This window comes from Phytophthora sojae (assembly GCF_000149755.1).
Source record: "Phytophthora sojae unplaced genomic scaffold PHYSOscaffold_2, whole genome shotgun sequence".
NCBI classification, from domain to species: domain Eukaryota; phylum Oomycota; class Peronosporomycetes; order Peronosporales; family Peronosporaceae; genus Phytophthora; species Phytophthora sojae.
In genome coordinates, this window is record NW_009258116.1 from 11,566,316 (window position 1) to 11,587,142 (window position 20,827).

Here is a 20,827-nt window from a genome sequence, read left to right on the forward strand (position 1 = left end):
CCACTTAAGTGCGGCATGGTCAGTAACGATCGTAAACCTGCGCCCGTACAGGTAATGTCCAAAGAGTTTTACCGCCCAAACCACTGCGAAACACTCTAACCCCGAGATTCAATACTTCGACTCCGTTTCACTCAGCACCTTACTAGCGTAGTCAATCGGTTGGTAGCCATCTCTGCGATCCTGCATCAAACAAGCTCCGAGCCCCACCACACTTGCATCGGTAACTAGTCGAAAGGACAACCGGAAATCAGGATACAACAGCAAAGGCTTCGTAGTTAAAATCGACTTAATTTCATCAAACGGGCGCTCCTGTGCTTCTTTCAACACAAATTCAGCATCTTTTCGTAGCATCTTAGTCAGCGGTGCCATCAAAGTGCCGAAGTTCTTCACGAATCGTCGATAATAACCAGCGAGATGCACAAATCTCTTGATCTCTTTTGCATTCACAGGGTCGGAAAGTCACGTACAGCATTCACCAATCGATCTAGAGGTCTCACTCCGTCTGCAGATAGTTCATGCCCCAGGTACTCCATGTTACTCATCGCAAAGTGACACTTCTTCAGTTTTAGCGTCGGACCAGCGTCCTTCAGATGTTACAACACACATGCCACCTGCAATAGATGCTGCTCAATCCCTCCTCTCGTGTAGATGACGATGTCGTCGAGATAGACTAGGCAGGTAACCCACGTTAACCCTTGTAAAACACTATTCATGAGTCGTTGAAAAGTCGATGGTGCATTTGTCAAACCAAATGACATGCGAACAAACTGATACAGACCACCTTTCGTCGTAAAAGCAGTTTTCTCCTTGTCCTTGGGTGCGACTCGAATTTGCCAATAGCCAGCTCTGAGGTCGAGCGTCGTGAACAGCACCGCACCCCCAAGGGCATCCAGAGTTTCATGGCAGCGGGTATACATCTTTGCGTGTGATGCCGTTTAAAGCGCAATAATCTAAAAACGCACGTCCCCGTCCTTCTTCCTTACCAGTACTACAGGAAAAACCCCATGCTCCACTGCCCTCTTCAATGTCGGCGCCGTTTGAGCATCATAGGTGCAGCGTCACCCCTATCAATGTGATGTTCAACTTGCACCTTGGTCGCTGGCGGACACGCACCCGTGTTCACCATCAACCCTCGGATAACTCGCAACAGACGTATCATCAGCTGTCTGCCCTCCTCGTCCTCGACACCAATCTGGACATCGTCTTCGTCATCAAGCGGCGTGTCGGCATCACCAAGTTCGTCAAGCCAACAACGTAGTTTAGCGTGATCAAGTTCTCCAATAAATTCTAATACAGCTACGTCTTCATCCAGCGGCACCCAAGTTCAAAAATCTTCTTCGAAGGCAACTTGACTCGTCCATCACTACCATTCACCGCCGGGATCCACGCTTTACTATTCTGCACTTCAGTCACCGTAGCGACCAACATCACTGACCCTAACGTCGTAGTCGGAACAAACCCTCCCTTCTCGCCGTCTTTCGCCACGACCACCACCTCAACTGGCGTCACCGAGCGGCGCGTCAGGTGCGTCTTCCTCGCCACTCGAACTGCTGCAATGCGTCCACTCGTTGGGCCTTCAAACGTTCTGAACGGTATCACGGTTGACAGCTCGTTCTCCCTGTGTCGCAGCTCGTTCTCCTTGAAGTCCATGCCCGCCTCGTGGCTTCGCATGAAGTCCACGCCGATCAGGAACTCGTCGTCGCAGCCCTTGACGATGCACGGGTCCACCGTCACGGTCTCTCCGAACACGTTTGTCATTATGAACCTCCAAATGCCCACCACGTCCAGAAGCAGGCCACCAATGCCCCCCAGGGCGCCGTGCACGAGGCTCGGTCGCCATACGCCATCCAGTTCGTCCTCGCCCCGCCGACCAGCTTCACCGTTCGCTGCACGTCGGACACTTACATCGTCGCCGTGGGAAGGCCATCGTCCGCCTCCACGTACGTCACATCATCGTCATTGCTCGTCAACACCTCCGTTCGTCGACTTGCTCGCTGCACCACACTGGTTCTCGTGTTTCTGCAGGTTCGTCAGCGCTTCGACCGTCGGTCCGTCGTTGCCGTCGGACTTCGAGTTCGCGCAGAGCTTCGTCAACATCAGTTCGTCGTCGTCGATCCAGTTCGTCAGTGGCACGTAACGTGCCGCACGTTGCTGCTGCTCCTATTCTCGTACTGCAGCTTGCTTTCGTGCTTTGGCGCGCTTGGCGCCATCTCGCTTGCGAGCCTGGCGTCGGGCGAGTCGCACGGCAGCGACGCTGGTTTCCGTCACGTCGTCGCTCGTCGTCTTCGCCGTTCGCGCCGTTCGCGCCGTTCGCGCCGTTCGCGTCTTCTCCAGTGGTCGACACTTCCGTCGTTGCCGCGCCCTCTCCAGCCGAAGCCACCGGTTCCACGCGTCGGGTACGTTCGTCTTCGTCTCGTTCTTGTTGCTCTCGATCATCACTCACATACTTCTCCGCTGCACGTGTAGGTCGGACAGTCGCCACGTATCGCGCTGCACGATCGCTGTCACGGGCTGCTGTGTCCTTCCTCAGCTCCTCCAATACCTCGTTCATCATCGTAGTGGCGTCAGCCATCACCGCCACCACGCTCGTAGCCACCACTAGTTCCACTCGTAGCCCCTCGTGTCCCATCAACACCGTCTTCGTTCTTGACTCCGCACTCGTGTTCTCCGTCTCGGTGCTGCCACGCGCCACCTGCTCTCGTCGCTCACCACCTCGTCGTCCTTGGACTGTCCGTCCTGGGGAGTCTGCTGTCTGCGAACGCCGTATCCCAGCTACTGAGTTCGCTGCTCGTTTCCCGCGGTCGCTGGCTTCGCGCTCCGTTTCTGCTGCAGGTAGACTTCATTCCTCGCTCTGGCTTCCGTCTGGGTACTCCTTCGCGGCGTGTTCAGTCTTCTTGCACGCGTAGCACACTTGCTCGTTCGTGCACTCGCTCACTACATGGCCGCACCGCCAGCATCGCGGCGAAGCTGCATCCAGCCGAAAGTTCCCTCGTGGCTGATAGTTTCTGGCCGACTGCTGGTCAGTCGCCGTCGCCACCTTCCTAACTGGCGCCTTCAGCTCCTTCTTCCGCGGCTCGACAATAGGTTCGTCGTCGCTGGAATCATGCGTTCTCTTCAACCTCGGTTTCTTAACTGCTTTCTTTTCGTCTGTTCGGCTTTCAGGTGGTGGCACAGGTTTCTTACGCGGCGCCTTCTTCTTTTCCGCCCAATACTTCCCATTCCACTCACGTCCAGGTGGCCTCGTCCACGTCCCCGAGAGATTGCTCCAGACCCCCTGTGGATTCGTGAACAGTGCAAGCGCACTCGGATCTCGTTCGGCTTCGGCAACCGGCTGCGGATGCATCATTTCCACGGGCAAGTTCATCGCTCTTACCCCAGGAATCACCGTTGTCTGACCCGCATTACTCGTCATCGGTATCAGCCTGCCAGCTATAACACAGGGATTTCAGAGGCACTGGGGCAAAATATTAGCTGATCGCAGCTATTTTGAAGAAGAAGAAGCGCAGCCAGATGAAGCCGCACAACGCCGTCGGCTTGACTCAATCCATCGCACACTGTCGGCTGAAGCACGAGAAACTTTGGATGCTGAGTTGAATACCGGTGAATCTGCAGAGGCGATACGAAGCATGCGATCTCACTCAGCGCGAGGTCCGGATGGATTTACACCTGCCTTTTATCAAATTGATTCCGATTTATTTGGTGAAACTTTGCTGATCGTTTTTTGTTACCAACTAGAGCGGGGTGAACTTCGTCCCCACCAACGATATTCTTCCGTCGCCTTACTCCTCAAGAAAGGAGACCGTGCAGACCCCGGGAACTTTAGACCGATTACACTAATACCGGTGGAAGTCAAAGCCTTGTCTCGGGTGTTGACAGATCGGCTGAAGCCATTCATGCCTACCCTTGTTCACCCTGATCAAAAAGGTTTTATACCTGGGCGATCGATTTACCACCAAGTAATGCTAGTTCTTGACCTCCGGCACTTGGTGAGCTGTCGCAGCGGCAAAGGTGTGGCAGCCTTCCTTGACTTTGCTAAAGCATACGACAGAGCGAATCAGGAGTATCTGTTCAAAGTCATGGAGCGTCAAGGCTTTTGGTGGATATTTTTTTATCGTGGATTCGTTTACTTTACAAGGGACTCGATGTGCTCGTTGATGATAAATGGGTGGGCACAAGATTCTCTAAAGCCAACTCGAGGAGTCAAACAAGGCGACCCCTTATCGCCGTTTTTGTTTGCTTTATCGTTAGCGCTCCTGGGTAATTTGCTTCGGGAACATCAAGAATTAGGTATCGCTGCTGACCTTCACTTTCGATCCCTGTGGCATGTTTCGCTGATGATACTGTATTATTCTCTAGATGTCGCTCGCCGTCAAGAGCAGCTCCAGATTGTAGAGTGTTATTGTACTGGATCCGGAGCCAAATTGAACCAATCGAAAAGTGTGATCATTAGCTTGAACAACCGTCATTCTTCTCCAATACTGGGACCTCTTCGGTAGTTGCGCAAAGGTGATACCGTCAAGTACTTCGGCATACCATTTGGAAATGCAGATACGTCATCCATGCTAGCAGCGCAGCTTGAACATAAGCTAATGGCTCGACTGCAGTAGTAGAAAGGCAGAGCGCGAACCCTAATGGATCGGCGTTTAGTTGTTCAAGCTATTATTTTATCTTTGGTGTGGTACTTTACAACTACAACTGATTTCCCAGTTCGATTCATCAAGCGGTGGCAGAGTGTAGTCATGCGCTACATACTTCACAATCGCGTTGGCGTCGGATCGGGAATTAATATCGTTCGCAAGAAGTTCCCTTCAAACGCAGGAAAAAGATGGCATTGGTGTGCCTGAAATTGCAGTTTTCATTCAGCGCTAGCACTCTATGTTGCTTCAGCAAGTTGTCCAAGCACTAGAAACTCGTGATAGCGACCCAGAGGTTGTGTGGTACCGACCTATTGCAGAGCTATTGAGACTTCGTTATGATCTGTACTCACGGCCATGGTCTGGAGATTTTCTGCTTCAAGATCCTCCACGTCCACCAGGATGGCGAGCAGCGATGCTACCAATATATGGTGGCGTAAGGTGCTTCGCGACTGGAATAAACTGACGTGGCCCCGTCAATCCCAAGTTCGCATCACTAGAACCAAGGGGCTACAATATGCACTATTTAGTTCAATATATTGGAGTAAAATGTCCGATTTTCAAGTGGGGACTGAATCTCAGCGAGTGCCTGTTGGGACTGGTTCTATCAAGTTTAGACGATTGTGTCGCGAGCTCTCAGCCAGGCACGTGTGGTGTCTTGCTGATGTTTTGGATGATTCTCGTCGATGGCCTTCGGCTTTCGATTTCATTAGCAAGGTATCACAACTTCTCGAGCATCAGCATAAAACGCAAATTGAGCTTGAATACATACTGCTGCTGTATCGCCAACTAACACAAGTTTTTTAAACACGTCCTGCCGCGGCCAGAGGATGGTGGAATGAGTGTTGCCACACGTGAAACCATTCCCCCGACGTATGGTATCCCACTCGGAAATGGTACCAGATATTTCCCCCACCTTTGCAAGCAAGATTTGAAAATCTTGCAGCAAGCTGATGACGAAGTGGGCACCCATCCAATGACTTTGCTGGGATGTCCAACGCCCTCAATCCACTCGACGCCGTCGGAGTGGAAGTGGCTTCGAAGATGCGTCATTCCTGTTATACACGACGTGATGCTAATACTTTTTCCTTGGTGATCTTATCGTCGGGTCACGACTTTATTTTTTGAAGTCGCTGAATCCCACCGTGCAGCAGTGTATTCGAAGATCATGCGTTGCAATTGAAACAGTTGAGTATTGCTTCTTTTCGTGCCCAGCACTGGATGAGGTGTGGCAGACAATGTGGCAGCCTTGGAGTCAAGCGTTTATTGCAAAATTAGATTGGCGGCTACTGCTGTTTCCCAAGCCGCGGGGTCTCAGAGCAGATTGGAGACGGCATCAGAAGGAAGTGCTGCTGCTTTGGAGGGTGCATACTTCCATAGCTTTTCATGGTATATGGAGACTTCGTAATGATATCTACTTTCGTGAGCCGGACGCTAACAAGCCAAGCACACAAAGCGTGGAGGCGACATTTGGCCGATATTGCCAATTTATTTTTCGGCATTCAACAGAGTCATACGGTGAAGAACAGAGTCTTATATCTCCATTTTAAGAAGTGCCACGTTCGCTTCGCTCACAGCCAATTGGTCTCGTGCTTGGTCTAAACATCGCGGCACGTATGATCTATGTTCTCTAGGCACTTTAGCATAAACGCTAAACGCATGGAGAAGTTATCACAAGCCGTTGTTTTTTCGCACCAGTGTCTGCCCATTTTGAGCTTAATATAGTGCATATTGTAACTGCTGATTGGATGTGTGAATACATAGTAAAACTACATAAAACATCATACATTCGCCTATTGGTAGGTCATATGTGACGATGTGGCTCCAATCATATACTGACCAAAATTGTTTACCCACTTCATCCAATATTGTTTTTAATTACATCCAAGCAACCACTTTTTTTCTTAAGCCTAAACCCCGTTTCTCACTACCATGTCCAAACCTATCCCCCTACTTAAACATCATTCTACAACCTCATGTCCACCAAACAACTACTTTAATCCTCTACACACCTATGATTTGTGCACCCCACAACATTTTCCTATCAAGCAAGCAATCAATTTTCCTATCAACCAATCCCAGCTAAACCCTCTAGCCCCGTATTCTGTATCCTGCAGAATAAGTATTGTTGCAGGACATAATATCCAGCAAACTTGGCTTCCCATTCAAACTTCGCATATGACTTTTTGTATTGCCTCTATTGCGCACATCTTCCTGTTAGATTGCTGGTGGGAAGATAGACTGGGATTCGTCTGCGGTAATAGAAGGACGATTATAAACGCCCAACAGGTTTGAAAATTCGGGTGGAGCCTCAAAGTGTCGCGTGTCAACCGCTCGTGGTTTCCTTCATTCTTGAACGGAAGTTTGCAGATCAAGTCGTCGCGATACGAGCTATATGCAGTCCTGTCGAACGTGCCCAAGCTGACAAGGATGACCAAGGACTTGTGCACCATGGTGCTCATGATGCGAAGACGATTGGTTGAGCCCCAACGCGTTGTGGAGGTTAGCGAGAGCGTGTACTTGGTATTGTAACAATGATCTAGAAGTACACTTATATGACGTTGTGGTGTTGTGTACCAGGCCTGGTGATCCGACTAATATCTCGGTATGTGCTCTCGTCTGTGGCCCGACCGGCAAGCAAGTTGATCTAGCGATATGGACGATTGCGGCGCCAGCGCACAACTTCGGTAGTGGGTCGCTCCTGAAGCCTCAATCCCTCAAATCTGGTCCAGCTCTGCAGGAAAAAACAGCCGTACAAGGCCCTTTTTTTTGGGGGGGGGCACCTCGACCCAAATGACTATATTTGTCCGAGGTTCATCGACGTGCGAGCTTGAAGTGTATTTGGTACGGACCGCCTCAGAACAGGAGGTACATTGAGCTAAAGATATATTGTTGCTGCCGCTGCGCTAGAAGATGCTTTATTCTACAATTTTCGCTCTAGCTCTTAACTACGATGCAGCAACTACTCGAGCCTTCTCTCACCCAGCTTAGCCAAGCAGCTGATGTATAACCACAGCGCCAGCAGCGGGCAAGAGGTGCTGGTTTCTCGGATGCCGAAACGGCCAATCTGTTAGACTTGCTTTGAGATGCATCTACCTCTGTCACGTGATGAATGGGATTACGTTGCATCTCTCCATAACGCTGCTTACGTGGGCGACGATAGGACCACCGACTCGCTCAAGCGGAAGTTCGCCAAACTGCACCGCAAGCGCATCCCGACGGACGACCTGAGCATTCCTGCGAACGTCTTGCAGGCGAAGCGCGTTCGCCTGGAGATGACTCGTCGAGCAGATTTGGGCGACGGGGAAGATGCTGCGACAGAGGCAGCAATAGATTTAGTAGCCACAACCCCTACTCCACCGGTCAAGGCCAACCGTCAACTCCCCCACCACGGCTGACGGCAACGATAACAACGCCATCACCAGTGCCAACACCGTCGACAGGAAGCATGACAGCGTCAATACCTACGCAACTAGATGTGGCTCGACCGATTGACCACAGGCGTGGGCAAAGTGCACGCAGTGACGATGACGCGGACGCTCGTTTCAAGGCGATGATGCGACTTTCACTTGAACAAGAGCGGTAGCGCGTACGTTGGGAGGAATGCCACGAAGAACGCGCTCACCGAGAAGAAGGACGAGCGCGACGTGAGGAAGACCGAGAAGCGGAGCGTCGTCAGCGTCAAGAAGATCGAGAAGAGGACCGCCGACGCCACCAAGAACTACTGAGTCTCCTGCTTATCGGAAGGGTTCACTATACTAGATAATGAACCGGATACATTCACACCATAGGCGGCTTTGCCGCAATAAAGGGAAATATATTCAGTTTGAGATTCACACAGTTAAGAGTTAAGGGTTGACTCTTGAAGTCCGTAAGGTGTACGGACTCGTACGTTCTGGAATTAAAACGGGCTATCTTAAGCTGAGACTCTGTGAGTCTGTTACGTCTTCCTCTGACGCTAAAGCTACGGCAGCCCCGCAGCAATGAAAGTTTCTTGACAAACGGTGCATGCCGCGCCACCGCCTGCCCCAACAGCTTCAGCGGGTCCGATTGAATTGGCCCTAAATCATGTATTTGCGGCGTCGCTGAATGCACATTCTGAGCAAATTTCTCGGATTGCCCATTTTTAGTAAGCACGCCATCCAATTGCAATTTTTCCAAAAACGATTTAGGACATGTATTACATTGAAACGCGGACATGATGCCCAACGTTAAGGATGAGGTCGTAGGATATAAAGGAAAATATGGAGTTGGTACATGCAGAGTCGATCGATGTGATGGAAACGGTGAAGTGTGTAATTGGGGTGTATAAAGAAAGACTGATATGATTATAAGAGGGACATATTTGGGAGATGAAATTGGAAGTGGTGGTGAGAAATGTTGATCGATATCTAGGGCAAAGCTGGGGTGTGTAAATGAGGTGTGCAAGGTAGAATGAATATATGTGGTGGGCTGGTAGATACAAGGTGGGAAGAGAATAATAAAATGAGGAATGATGGTTTGAACAATATGAAGTAGATTGCAATGTGGGGAAAAGTAGGGTGATGGTTGGATTGAGTTGCGGTTGTTGCAAAAGTGTGACAACGATGTGTGTGATGAAGGATATATGTAGTGGGTTGATGGGGATGAAGTGGGAAGGTTAAAAATGTTGGCGGATGTTAATGAGAGTTACAATGAAAAGTGTATTGTTGGATGGAAATATGGAAGGTGGTAGTTGAAGAGTAAGCTTAAAGTGGTTGGCTTGTGGAGATGGGATGGGAGAAGGATAATTAGATTGGGGATGAGGTTGCAAAAGGTTTGTGAGAAGTGGGTTGTAGATTAGAGTGACGGCGTTGTATGTAGTTGATAAATAAGAGGTTGGTTAATATGTAAGTAGGTTGGGTGTGTGTAAATGACAGTGGTCGTGAATTGTAGAATGGACAGAAATAAAGTGTGGAAATAAGGTGTGCGAAGAGTGGTAAATATGGTTGGACATATAGGTTTTCGTATACGAGGAACCCGATGGTACCACTCTCTCTATTTATGACGACCCGGATGAACGTTCATCCTAGGACCTGTTAGGGTCTGTTTTTTTAAATGAGATACCACTACTGTAGTTTCTTTATCGTCTCCATCAAACTCGTACGGAAGCGATCCGCGTGAGCAGACGTAAATCTTGACGCCAATGAAAGCATCACAAACCGACGAAAAATGACTTCAACCTCGTCAAAGTAGTCACGCTTTCGTTTGGGGTCGTAAATCCAGATTGTACATGCTCTAAAATCTAAAATGACACCGCACCAATGCCTAGCGTCCACTTCGATGTGTACCGAGAAGTAAAAACAAAAACACTCGGCGACTCATACCTTTGCTAAGTATATTTTTTTTTTCTGTGTCGAGGGCTCGCTTTCGCTCATTTTCGTCCAAGGCACTCAACAGAACGGCATTGGCGGCAATGATTTCATTAACGCCTCCGTTACAGTGACCCCTGCTTTGCATCTCTTCTGTAACGTGATGTGCAGCGGCTACTACACATCCATCGGAGAGCCAGTGCTGCCCACCAAAATCAGTCGCATCTCCAAACTGAACAACCGCATTACCCAGGCGAGAGCTAAAGGTATAATCTATGTTCATCAGCCGTACTTTCGTTAAAATCGCAGTGCGATGGTCACATTCAAGTTGCCCCATGAACTAGTTTATTAGTCGTCTTTCGATTTTCTTCGAAAGGGAATGCCACTCCTTCATAGTGATCATGTCTCGCAGCAAAAAACGTTCTGAAACGAGTGTCTGGTCACCTGTTCGCCGGTGGGTTCGTACTGCTCTCAGTGGTACCGCTCCCATGTGCCAGACGGGCCAGAGAGCCCAAAATGGCAACGGAGCCAATATTGGGTACCAAGACATGAAAACCTGGACACATAGGGTTTTGTATAAATTCAGTGGCACCACTCTTATGTGTCAGAGACATGACATACACCCAAAATAGCAACGGAGCCAATATTACGTACCCAAATTCGCGTGTCTTACACTTACGCTTGCACTACGCACGCTAACTAGATCAACAGAAATGGATGTTGATCAAGCGCTCTTAACGGGCATTAATCAGACGTTATCTTCCTGTGTTTCCAATGACGAGATAGGGATTCGCGTGAAGGTCTGTGGTTTAGCAACCACAGACCCACTGACAGGAGCTCCTATTCCGTTGTGCCCCTCGAGAGCGCAACCATACGAACTACCCACCAAACGAAAGCGTTCGTGGAAAAAGCCAAAACCCCGTGGCACTGCTATGTGGAGCTTCCCAATTATATGGCCACTCCCGCAAATCAACTTGACAATGTCCGCTGAGCTCCCCAACTGTGTGGCCACTATAAGACGTATCGAAGCTTGGATGGACGAACACGTGCGACTAAGTCAAAGGTCGAGACGTCACTAGACCGAGGTAGTAGATGAGTGTTGCTTGAAGCCGAAGCTTGAGCGAAGAGAGGGGTTGCTTGGAAGGAAAATTGAGAAGTGAGATTGATTAAAGTGTGAACGCTGCTTCCTACTCGTGTGTTCTAGCTCAATCATTCTACTTTAGTGTCGCCTAGCCTAATCGTTTTACCTCCAGGCTCCATGTCAGCCCTCCTCCCTGTGGGACAACGCGTGAATTAGCTTCACTAGACCTTACTGGACTTGTTGGAACGAAGTCGCCACTATAATGACTTCGTACCGGGATGCCTTTCCTAACCTTAGTGTACGGTGATTGATTGGATAAAAGAAGTAGTTTTAGGATTGCAGTGTCCGCCGGGGGACGGCGCTCTCGACCTTCCCGAATTTTACTTGGATATAGCAAGCTTTTGGCTCCCTCAGACGAGAGGTCAAAAGACGTTTAAACAGCTTTAAGTAAGGGCATCCTCATCGGCGGGTCTTAAAGATGCAATACCTGCAAGTTTGGATAGTAAAGATCTTGTTTAATGTACATCCGTCAATCCCAGGCTGCGCACAGGTGCTGATGAAAAATTAAGTGCATGACTTACCTCCACAAATTGTGTTATACTCCGACGTTTAGTGTTTGTCTGCAATCTTGATGCGAATGAGCTTGAATCGTTTGTTTTAAATTCACCTGTACATATCGGACAAGGGAACAATTGCGGTTTGGTGTCGCGTGGGATGCTTAAAACTGTGCCTTCAAAACCTTCCACTGTGGCGCACATCTAGTGCTCAATTTACTGATTGGCGGCCCCGGATCTTAGCAGGTCACCCCGCTCGCGTTGGTACATGGCTTAGCCGCTTCTTTACTACGACTTGACACCAATCGTCTCATAGCGTCGCCGTCAAGCTGCCCCCCCCCTAAAAAACATTTTGCGAGATTTCTAGCTTTAGCCAAGCTTAGCTGGTACGAGGCTCCGTAAGCCTTCGAGGCGCTGTATGTAGTCCCCATCACGTCTAGAATACCGCCAAGTGAATACAGGAGCCCGTTGGCGTCTCATAATGTGGCCGACAAGCGGTCGATGGCCCCAAAAAACAAAATTTGCGAGATTTCTAGGTTTAGCCAAGCCTGGCATGTACTGTGACGGAGGCATACTGCCGTCAGAGCAAGTAAGATACAGCCAAAGGTGAGAGTCGACGTGCTGCTGCCAAGTGTCGCAGTCCCATATAATTATGAACCCATTGTATGCGGTTTGGGATGCTTCTCATTGTCGTCAAGATTTACGTCTGCTCGTGCGGATCGGTTCCGTACGAGTTTGATGGAGACGATAAAAAAGCTGGGGTAGTGGTATCTCCGCTGCGATTCCTCGCTCCAACGAGCTCGACGACAGCCCCACCACACAGCAGATGTCGTTGGTTCCCCCGAAATAGTGCTAATACGTAGTATTTCCACTACATTGGGGGTCAAAAGAAGTTTCATTAATGGGAGCTTATGGATGACCGTCAGCTCAGTCCGATAAGGGACGAGGAGAGCGGTACCCGCAAATGGTCATGCAATCAGCCACACTAATGCAACGTCGAATCGCCCCGCGGCCTGTTACCATGTTTGCCGCCAGAGTAGCAACCGACCCCTTGCAGAGTCTGGTGTAGGTCTTGAACGCATCGGAAACCCAACGGCCGTGAAACTGGATCGTGAGTGTATCCGTGCCAGCTCGGTACATGTGGGTTGCTACGCCCGCTCGTACAGAATGGGAGCTGAAACAGCGTGGGTCATCGCCAGTACTGGTAGCCGCCCGCGTGATAGCTTCTGACACATCATTCGTCGCAATGCAGGCCGGTTTTTCCGCAGCGGTCCAGGCGGTATATCAGCGGGTAGGTGTTTCCGGACTTGGAAAAGGATCAAGGCATCAAACACGGGGACAACACGGGGCACAAGAATGGGTGTCCCGAGCGCGACAACATCCTCGTTGTAGGAGAGCCGCCTTGGTTTGTCTTGGAGCCGATCAGGCGCATACACACCCACTGTGCCTTCGATGGGGACAGGGTTGGCTGGCCTTCCGCATCCAGAACCGCGATGTCTTGAGCTCGAACAGCAAACCACTTGAACGAACCGCCAGTAATTGCTACGATTTCCGATCGCCGAAGAAGGAAAAAGAACGCCAGGCACATGCCCGCCTCCAGAGGGCTTGCTCGAAGGGCTCAGTCATTGAAAGGTTGCGGAAGCACACCTCGAGGAGTCCGATTGACACTGGTGCTTTTCGGCGCGGAGGTGAATCGAGACGGCTGATGCCCTTGAGCAGCATACGAATGTGCGGGTGTGCGATCGGGAAGTCATGTCCGGATGCCGCGAAGAAGTGCCGAACACCGATGAGCACGGCCATGATCGAGTCGCTGCGAATGGGACCTCCGGACCCGAAGCCATACCGAAAGCCGTAGAGAATAAAATCCGAGATGTGCTGCACTTGAGCAGCGAGAGGCATGCCCAAAAGCGAGGGTGCAATGCCCTGGCGGGACGTCCAAATCGTCCACTTGGTCAAGGCTCGGCGGTATTGCTCGAACGTGGAGTCGGCAACGGAGTGCGCTCGGAGATACGCTGCCAGATATCGATCAGACCTTGAATATCCACAGTCGGCGAAACCGGCGACCATCCGGGAGTAAGTGACGAGAATTTGACCGCATACGATGGGTTAGCGGCAATGCGGGAGCCAGTGTCGGCGCGTTCGTTGTCAGAGCCGGCCACGTGCGACGCCGAAAACCGAAGCTGGAACGAAGTCTCCCACCAGTTAAGTAGCCGGATAATCACTTGAGCGCGTGATTTACAGGACGCGAGCTTGGTTTGCCATGCGACCGCAGAAGTGTTGTCGATGCGAAATTGAACGTGGCGTGGGCGATCGTTGCGCGAGGCACCGGAGCCCCACCGGCGTCCCCATGCGTGAACCGCGAAAGCGCACGAGAGCAGCTCCCGAAAGTTGATGTCGAAGCCGTTGGGCGTACCAGCCTTAAAAGCCGCAATCAAGGCACGTTCGCTGTCCGAGAACTGGTACGTGAGGGCCACTTGCGATGATACATCCAGCGCACAGAGACCATAATCGGACGCATCTATTTCGACTACAATGTCGGGTGCTGGGAGAGCATTGAAGTATTCCAGCGACACGCCGTTCAGGCGGGGAGTGTACCACCATATCAGGTCTTGTTGCATGTCCGGCGTAATCGGAACACGCTGAAACCGCTGGAGATAACTTTAGAGTCGGCGCAGACACTGGAGAAACGGCCGTGCAGGGAATGCGCTCCATGGCGCTACAGTCGCCAACCGACTGGAGGGAGACATGGAGGCCTATCCGACGGTTCCGACCATATATCTTGGCTCGGCAGCTGTGTTAGAACGTAGCTAGAGCGGCGCGACTGTGAGGTGGCGCCTCGAAGGCGATCTTGCTATCGCTAGCGGCCGGAATGCGCTCCATGGGCGATACAGTCGCCAACGGACAGGAGGGAAACATGGAGGCCTTTCCGATGGTTTCGACCATATGGCCTGGCTCGGTAGCTGTGTTAGAACGTAGCTAGAGCAGCGCGACTGTGAGTCGGCGCCTCGAAGCCGATCTTGCTATCGCTAGCGGCCGGAATGCGCTCTACGGCGCTACAGTAGGTAACCAAGAGGAGGGAGACATCCAAAAATCACCTTCCTCCACTTCGCCCGAATTGCACCCTGCCTCGTCTCGAGCTCAATCAATGTCCATAGGGTTCACACGTTTCTCGGCCAAGCCTCCCAGCACCACTTCAGTAGTTTTCAAGGCGAGACGCCCCTTTCCCGAACGTGCGCCCAGGATCGCCATCTTCAACACTACTTCGCCCGGGAATTCCCGGTCAGAGTCGCGATTACTAGACGAAACCGTTCGCAATTCACCGGGCTGAGCATCTCCGACGCGGCTGTCGTGCCTGCTAGCGCCGACTGCTTCTACGCGCACTCTGTCCGCATGCCAATCCTCATCGCCGGGATGATACCATCCTGGGCGGACATCTTCGTCCGAATCTGAACCGCAATCGCTAGACTCCTCGTAACGTGTCAGCACCCACTCCAATTCCCGAACGTAGTCAATTCTCTGATCTCGCAAGATGGACTTCAGCCAAGGATCGTTCAGCTTCCGGATGAACAGTCGGATGTGCCGCTTGTGACTGATCTTCAAAGAGTGTAGCTTGATGCCAGCTCTGAGCGCCGCCGCGTTAAATTGGTAGAGGCATTGACATGGCATCTCGCCCGAAGTCGTCTCGAGCGTGAAGTACCTGCCAAGGCGGGATTCGGAATCTCTGCAATATCGCTTCTTGAACTCTTTCGCGAGCCGCTTCCAGTCGCGCCGAATGTGCTTGGGAAGTTGACCATACCAGTGCCGCGGTGTTGGTGGCATCCTGACCGCAAACTCCCGGATCCGCATCTTCGACGTCCAACGATTCTGTGCGGCCGCGTGCACAAAGCGCTCCCACCAATCAATGCGGTCATCTAGAGAAGCCACTTCATCGAACATCTCAATCACGTCCAGGTCGACGTACAATCGCTCGTCCACTATGACACCAATGTGAGACTCGGCCAGATTCGTGTCACCATCAGCGACTCCGCCCGGACCTTCAAGTTCTGCAACGTCTCCGCTCAGACTGCGCAACACCGCTGATTCATCATACCCACCCGAGACCCCACTTGATCCTGCGTCTCGACCAGACACCTCGATATCTGGGCCACAAGGGGCTTCCGACGATGGTTTTACTGACGCTACAGCTTCGGGCAGAGGTCCCAGACTCGGCGACGAGGCCTCGGAACTTGGCTTGAACAAGGGAGTCGAGGGCGCCCCAGGCGTAGGCTCCAAGCGAGCAGGTACTCCGCCCGAACAACCTTCATACCCGTAGGTAGACAAGCTCATCGAGAAGAGGGACTCGTGGTCTACGCCTTGGCCACCACTTGAAATACCCTCAACGGATACATCGTCGGCGCTTGACAGGAGAGTTGCTTGGTAGCCCCCATGATGGGCTTGAGCGGCACTCGCCAAATTCAGTGAAGTTACATCCAGAATCATCGCGAGCCTTTGCGCCTGGTTGGGACTCGACTTCGACAGTGTTTTCGTGCCTTGTCGCAAGGCTGTCCCAGGCGGCGCCTCCCATGGTTACGCAGTCAGGCTTGGTTGCACATTCAGGGTTACTGACTGCACTCTGGACTTGAGTTGCCCAATCAGGGGAGAATGTTGAAAGATCATGTTGCACTTGGTCGGATGTCGCTCGAAGGTTGTGTGTCAGATCCTTCTGGAAATCTTCTGTGTTCCGATGGAGCTTACGATCGCACCCAGCTTTAATCTCGTACAGTCGTTGCTTGCACGCCGCTTGGAGTACGGTCAAGGTCTCCTTGACCTCAGCAACCCATGCAGCATATTCGGCTTCGCGTTGCTCTTCGACTTGTGCCTGGTGCTGCCTCAACTGCTCAGCCGCTAAGGCCACCACACGCTCGCGTTCAGCTCGGGCAACCTTTACATAGGTTTCTTTGATGATCGGCATCAGTTGGGATGCTTCGTCGTCGCTGCGGCAAGCATGATGTAAGTCACGCTCGACAGTTCCCAGCTCGGCCAGGCTGTCCGTGCCTTGTCGGAACTGAGCAGCCAGCCTTGACTCAACTCGGCCGACAGCGCCCGACCAAAACTCCGCCCAGACATCACTTAGCCTGCACGGGGTTACAGGTTGCGCCCGGGCGAGGAGTCGTTGGCTGTGTCGCTCTCCGTCTCCGAGCGTGCTCCTTCATGTCGCGTCGCGTCAGCATCCCTCAAGGGCGATGTCGCGTTCCACTCCGCGAACTCGGCCGTAGTCCGTCGCGCACGGTCGCAATCGCCCCTTCCCATGATAACGCAACCTGATTCGGTTGCCCGTTCAGGGTCCGTTCGTCCGGACTTACCGCGAATTGCCAAATCAGGGTCGGTTGTCGCACGGTCGGGTTGCACATCGGCCACAGTCGCACGGAGGTTGCGGATCTGCTCGTCCTGGAACATCTGCATGTTCTTGTACGTCGCACGCAAGTTCTCGAGCTCCTGCTTCATGACCGCTTGCACCGCTCGACTCTCTTCCAGGTCGCGCTGGGTACGCGCAGCCTGGGCGGCTCGCTCAGACTCGCGCTTTGCGTCGGCTTCAGTCTGCTGCTGCATCCACTGCACAGCGGCGGCCTCCACGCGCTCCCGCTCAGCTCTCGCGGCCTGAAGGCTGGCCGCCTGGATGACAACTACGGTCTCCGCGGTCGACATGACGGGGACATCCTGGACAGGAGCCCGGCAGCTTCCTGAGCGTGCTCCGCCGCCTCGCGGACCCGCTGTGCAGCTTCGGCGAAAGCACGCAGGACTTCAGCTTCCTGGTCAGCCTTCTCCTTTGCTGCCAAAGCCTCGCGAAGCTTCTCAATCCCGCTGTTTAGCATCTGTGCCTGATGCAGAGCGCCCACAGCAGCTTCAGCGACCCCGGACGAGATTGAAGACCCAGTCCGGCCGGACTTCCATGAGTTCCGTTAACAGCTCGACCGGCTTGCGCGACGCGATGAAGGCCACCTTTGCGAAGGCCGCTTGGACGAGCGTCGGTGACGACTGCGGCGACGGCTCCAGACACTGTCCGAGTCGGACTCGCTGGATGTCTTCCTGGACAAGTGGGTCCGGGCATCACTGCCGTTTCTCCGGCCGGGGCCGATGTCACCATTGGTATGTGCGATCCTGCGCTACGCGCAAATATTGACGACGAAGACGCCGATGAGCTGCTCCTTGATCCAAGCGACCCGGACATCGCGCCCCTGGCCGACTCATCTGAGGTTCCAACCAAACTCGGGACAGGGTCCGAAGTTGGCACCTCCGGCAAATCTGCCTGGGAGGACGTCGCACATGATGGCAGCTCAGACGGAAGCGAAGCAAGCAGGGTGTCTGGCCGAGAGGATTCCGCGCGGGTTGGCCGTCGCTGGTCGTGGGCTCTCCGGCCGAGGACCCGCTTGAACTCCTGGCAGAACGAATGCCGGCCACGCGCAGGCGCAGAACGTAGTTCCGGCCGAGCAGGTTGACCTCGTAAGCGTTCATCAATAAATCTCCGTCCTGATCCTCCGCATGATAGTCCAGAGCAGGTGTCTGCCCAGACTTTGCTTCGACTTCCAAGGCTGGAATTGCCTTGAACGACGCACCGATGTACAGCGTTCGCTACTCGATCAGCTCCACTGCCAGGAGACTTTGGATGTCTCCGGCCAGACTCCGAACGAGGTCTGGCGCGATCTTATACGCGTGCGTCTTGAACCACTCCGGGACCAAGTTGTCGAACTGGGAGCCGGCTTCGAAGAGCAGTGTCTGCAGGATCGGGACACACTCCCTCGGCGTGAAAGCGGCGACCGAGATCTCGGCCGCGACGGCATCTTGGGCGGTGGCCAGGTCGTGTCGGTCCAGGCGGAGCTCCAGCACGCACGGCTGAACATCGCCGCCCAGAGTCGCGCGGGCCGCCAGGTCCTTGGACGTGGCCAGCCGAGATTCCGGCCAGGTGTACTCCACATTCGGCGGGAGCACACGTTCAGACCGAACTTGCTCCCACCGATAAACTTGTGCCGCGACGTATTCCTTGGCCGCGTCTTGACCCAGCGGCCAATCCGCCAGCGACTTGGGCGGAGCGTCCTCTCGGGCGGGAACCGTCGACAGTTGAGATTCTGCCGGGGCCTTCTCCTCGGGTGGCGGCGGCGCATCCGCGTCCTGGCCAGACTTCTCTTCCGGGGCCGACGGCAGCGACTCCTCTCGGGCGGACGCGCGAGCATCCGGCTGTTGGCCCGGGCGGTGAGGAGTCCGAAACTCGACCCTCCGCCCGGCATCGGCGCCTCCCACAGACGCCTCATTGTGAAAATCCCTCTCGGGTCGTTTGTCTTCGAACCAAGGAGCTCAGAGTTGATGAGTTGTTGTACACGGTTGGGTTTCCAAGCGGGGTGCGATACGTACTTCCAAACGTAGCCCCTACGACTCTGGACGATAACCACAAATACAGAGTTATACACAAATACAAATATCCGTCACTTATTCTTTCGGACCCTCGGACGGTGGGTCACTACTCCAGTCAACTAACGAGTCGTATCCAGGGTACGGTTCAACCCTGGGCGACTTCAAACGCGCACCAGTCCCACAATGTACTGAGAGCAAATAACTGCTTTTCACTTGATTTCACTATACCGCGGTTGACGTCGGCATCCCGGCCGAGCCAAAATCCAGTGTAGAGTCGCGGGTACAAATCACCTCCTTCAACGTTCCATGGGATCCTTACCCATCTTCGGTCGGTCTGCCTGGTCGGTCGGAAACATCTTGAGTTGAGGATACCTTGATCGTATCTCCCAGACTTACACCCGGCCAGAGTCGCAATTTGAGTTAGCGACTCGGCCAGGGTCGCTGCTTGATCCGCATCCTGGGCGTGCCTTCGCCGGGTCCCGGATCCTCGTACTTGTCTCGCAATCCACGTCCTCGAGTGTAGCCATCTCGGATCAAGACTCCGGTCGGAATCACCATGCCGGGGTTACTTCGCCCAGGACAGTGTTGGTCCGTTCTGGGTCGCTTGGGGCTGCTGCTGTACTTGGGGGTCTTGGCTTCGGTCTGCGTCCTCCGCTGTGCCAGGACGGGTGGTGCTTGTACTACCCATCGTCAGGAAATGTCGACTACGTACGTACAGTACGCCCCGGAGTTACACGTCCAGGTCTGCCGAGTCCATTCACAGCCAAATGCTAACCTCGCCTCACCCCAAGCCACTCGCAGCTCCACCCGCACGAAACCACTCCGGTCAGACTTTCCCGCCCGGGGTTCACACCGATCGGGCAGAAGGTTGGTGGCTCCGGCCAGAAAACCTAGGCTGGAGTATGTAATATAATGGGAGGAAGGAAACGACGTTGGGTGAGAATATCATTGTGGTGAGAAGTGGGTTGTAGGATAGGGAAAAAGAAGGCGATGGTTGGATAGATAGGGGGTAAGATATGACAAGTGGTAGTGAGGTTGGAAAAAGGAGTGTAGAGATGGTAGAAGAAAGTGTGTTGTAGGATGAAGAGAAGAGGTTCGTGGTTACTTCGAGGTAGTTGATGTGAAATCAGGTATGAGGTGCGCGAATGGGGTGTGGGAAGTAGGTTTGCGATGTTTATATATATTACGACCCGGATGAACGTTCATCCCAGGGTCCTTTAGGGTCCTCGAGGCGCTTTATTTTAAGCGTTCACGACCCCAATATCATTCACCCAGGGTCCTTTGAAAAGGAAGAACACTTGAGCAGTAGTTGGCAAAATGCAAAGTGATTCGATCCAGGTCCTTAGTTCGCAACCGCGTGCTACCTCTAAGCCTGCTACTGGATACCTTATACTGGATACACCCTACTGGATTATCTACTGGATACACAGTTACCTTATCCAATCAGAGAACGCCACGTCGATGCCCATCTTGTACCCACAATCTTGCACCCACAATCCTGTACCCACAATCATGGCGTAATCACCGTGACGTAATCACCTGAATGATTGCGGTACCACACAGTGAAGGTCACGCCGACCTCACTGATGACGCGTTCGCGTCACACGGTCGCTTGGCGAGGCGTCGTCACATCAGTCTTGACAACACTTCGCGCCCCAATTTAGCTTAATTTAGGTAAACCATAGAATAAGTTTGGGTACCTCGTTTTAGAGACATGTTACTAAATTGAGGTAAAATGGACGACTTTTGTCTAATAATAATTTATAAACTCCAAAATTTCATACAGTAAAATATAAATTCAAAGAGGTCGGTGTACCAGGTTTTTTTAACCGCTCTAGTTTA

General features: G+C 52.6%; 4 protein-coding genes across 4 annotated transcripts; 1 reads left to right on the forward strand and 3 right to left on the reverse strand.

Moving 5' to 3' along the window:
- Nucleotides 1-1,296: 1,296 nt before the first annotated feature.
- Nucleotides 1,297-3,412, reverse strand: PHYSODRAFT_297739 (hypothetical protein; the record flags this gene model as incomplete). Its single annotated transcript, XM_009523474.1, has 3 exons — nucleotides 1,297-1,663; nucleotides 1,974-2,752; nucleotides 2,936-3,412. 3 exons carry the CDS (start codon nucleotides 3,410-3,412, stop codon nucleotides 1,297-1,299), a joined length of 1,623 nt encoding a protein of 540 aa, XP_009521769.1.
- Nucleotides 3,413-7,720: 4,308 nt separating this feature from the next.
- On the forward strand, nucleotides 7,721-8,362 carry PHYSODRAFT_327380 (hypothetical protein; the record flags this gene model as incomplete). The annotated part of the gene is made up of 2 exons (XM_009523475.1): nucleotides 7,721-7,996; nucleotides 8,213-8,362. The coding sequence occupies 2 exons, from the start codon at nucleotides 7,721-7,723 to the stop codon at nucleotides 8,360-8,362; spliced, it is 426 nt and encodes a 141-aa protein (XP_009521770.1).
- Nucleotides 8,363-13,551: 5,189 nt separating this feature from the next.
- PHYSODRAFT_483483 (hypothetical protein) lies at nucleotides 13,552-14,259 on the reverse strand (the record flags this gene model as incomplete). Its single annotated transcript, XM_009523476.1, has 1 exon — nucleotides 13,552-14,259. A coding segment is annotated over one exon (708 nt), but the record flags the coding sequence as incomplete, so codon positions are not given.
- Nucleotides 14,260-16,723: 2,464 nt separating this feature from the next.
- Nucleotides 16,724-18,885, reverse strand: PHYSODRAFT_258466 (hypothetical protein; the record flags this gene model as incomplete). Its single annotated transcript, XM_009523477.1, has 7 exons — nucleotides 16,724-16,899; nucleotides 16,942-17,296; nucleotides 17,347-17,523; nucleotides 17,552-17,665; nucleotides 17,903-18,168; nucleotides 18,238-18,759; nucleotides 18,798-18,885. 7 exons carry the CDS (start codon nucleotides 18,883-18,885, stop codon nucleotides 16,724-16,726), a joined length of 1,698 nt encoding a protein of 565 aa, XP_009521772.1.
- Between the last annotated feature and the right edge of the window lie 1,942 nt (nucleotides 18,886-20,827).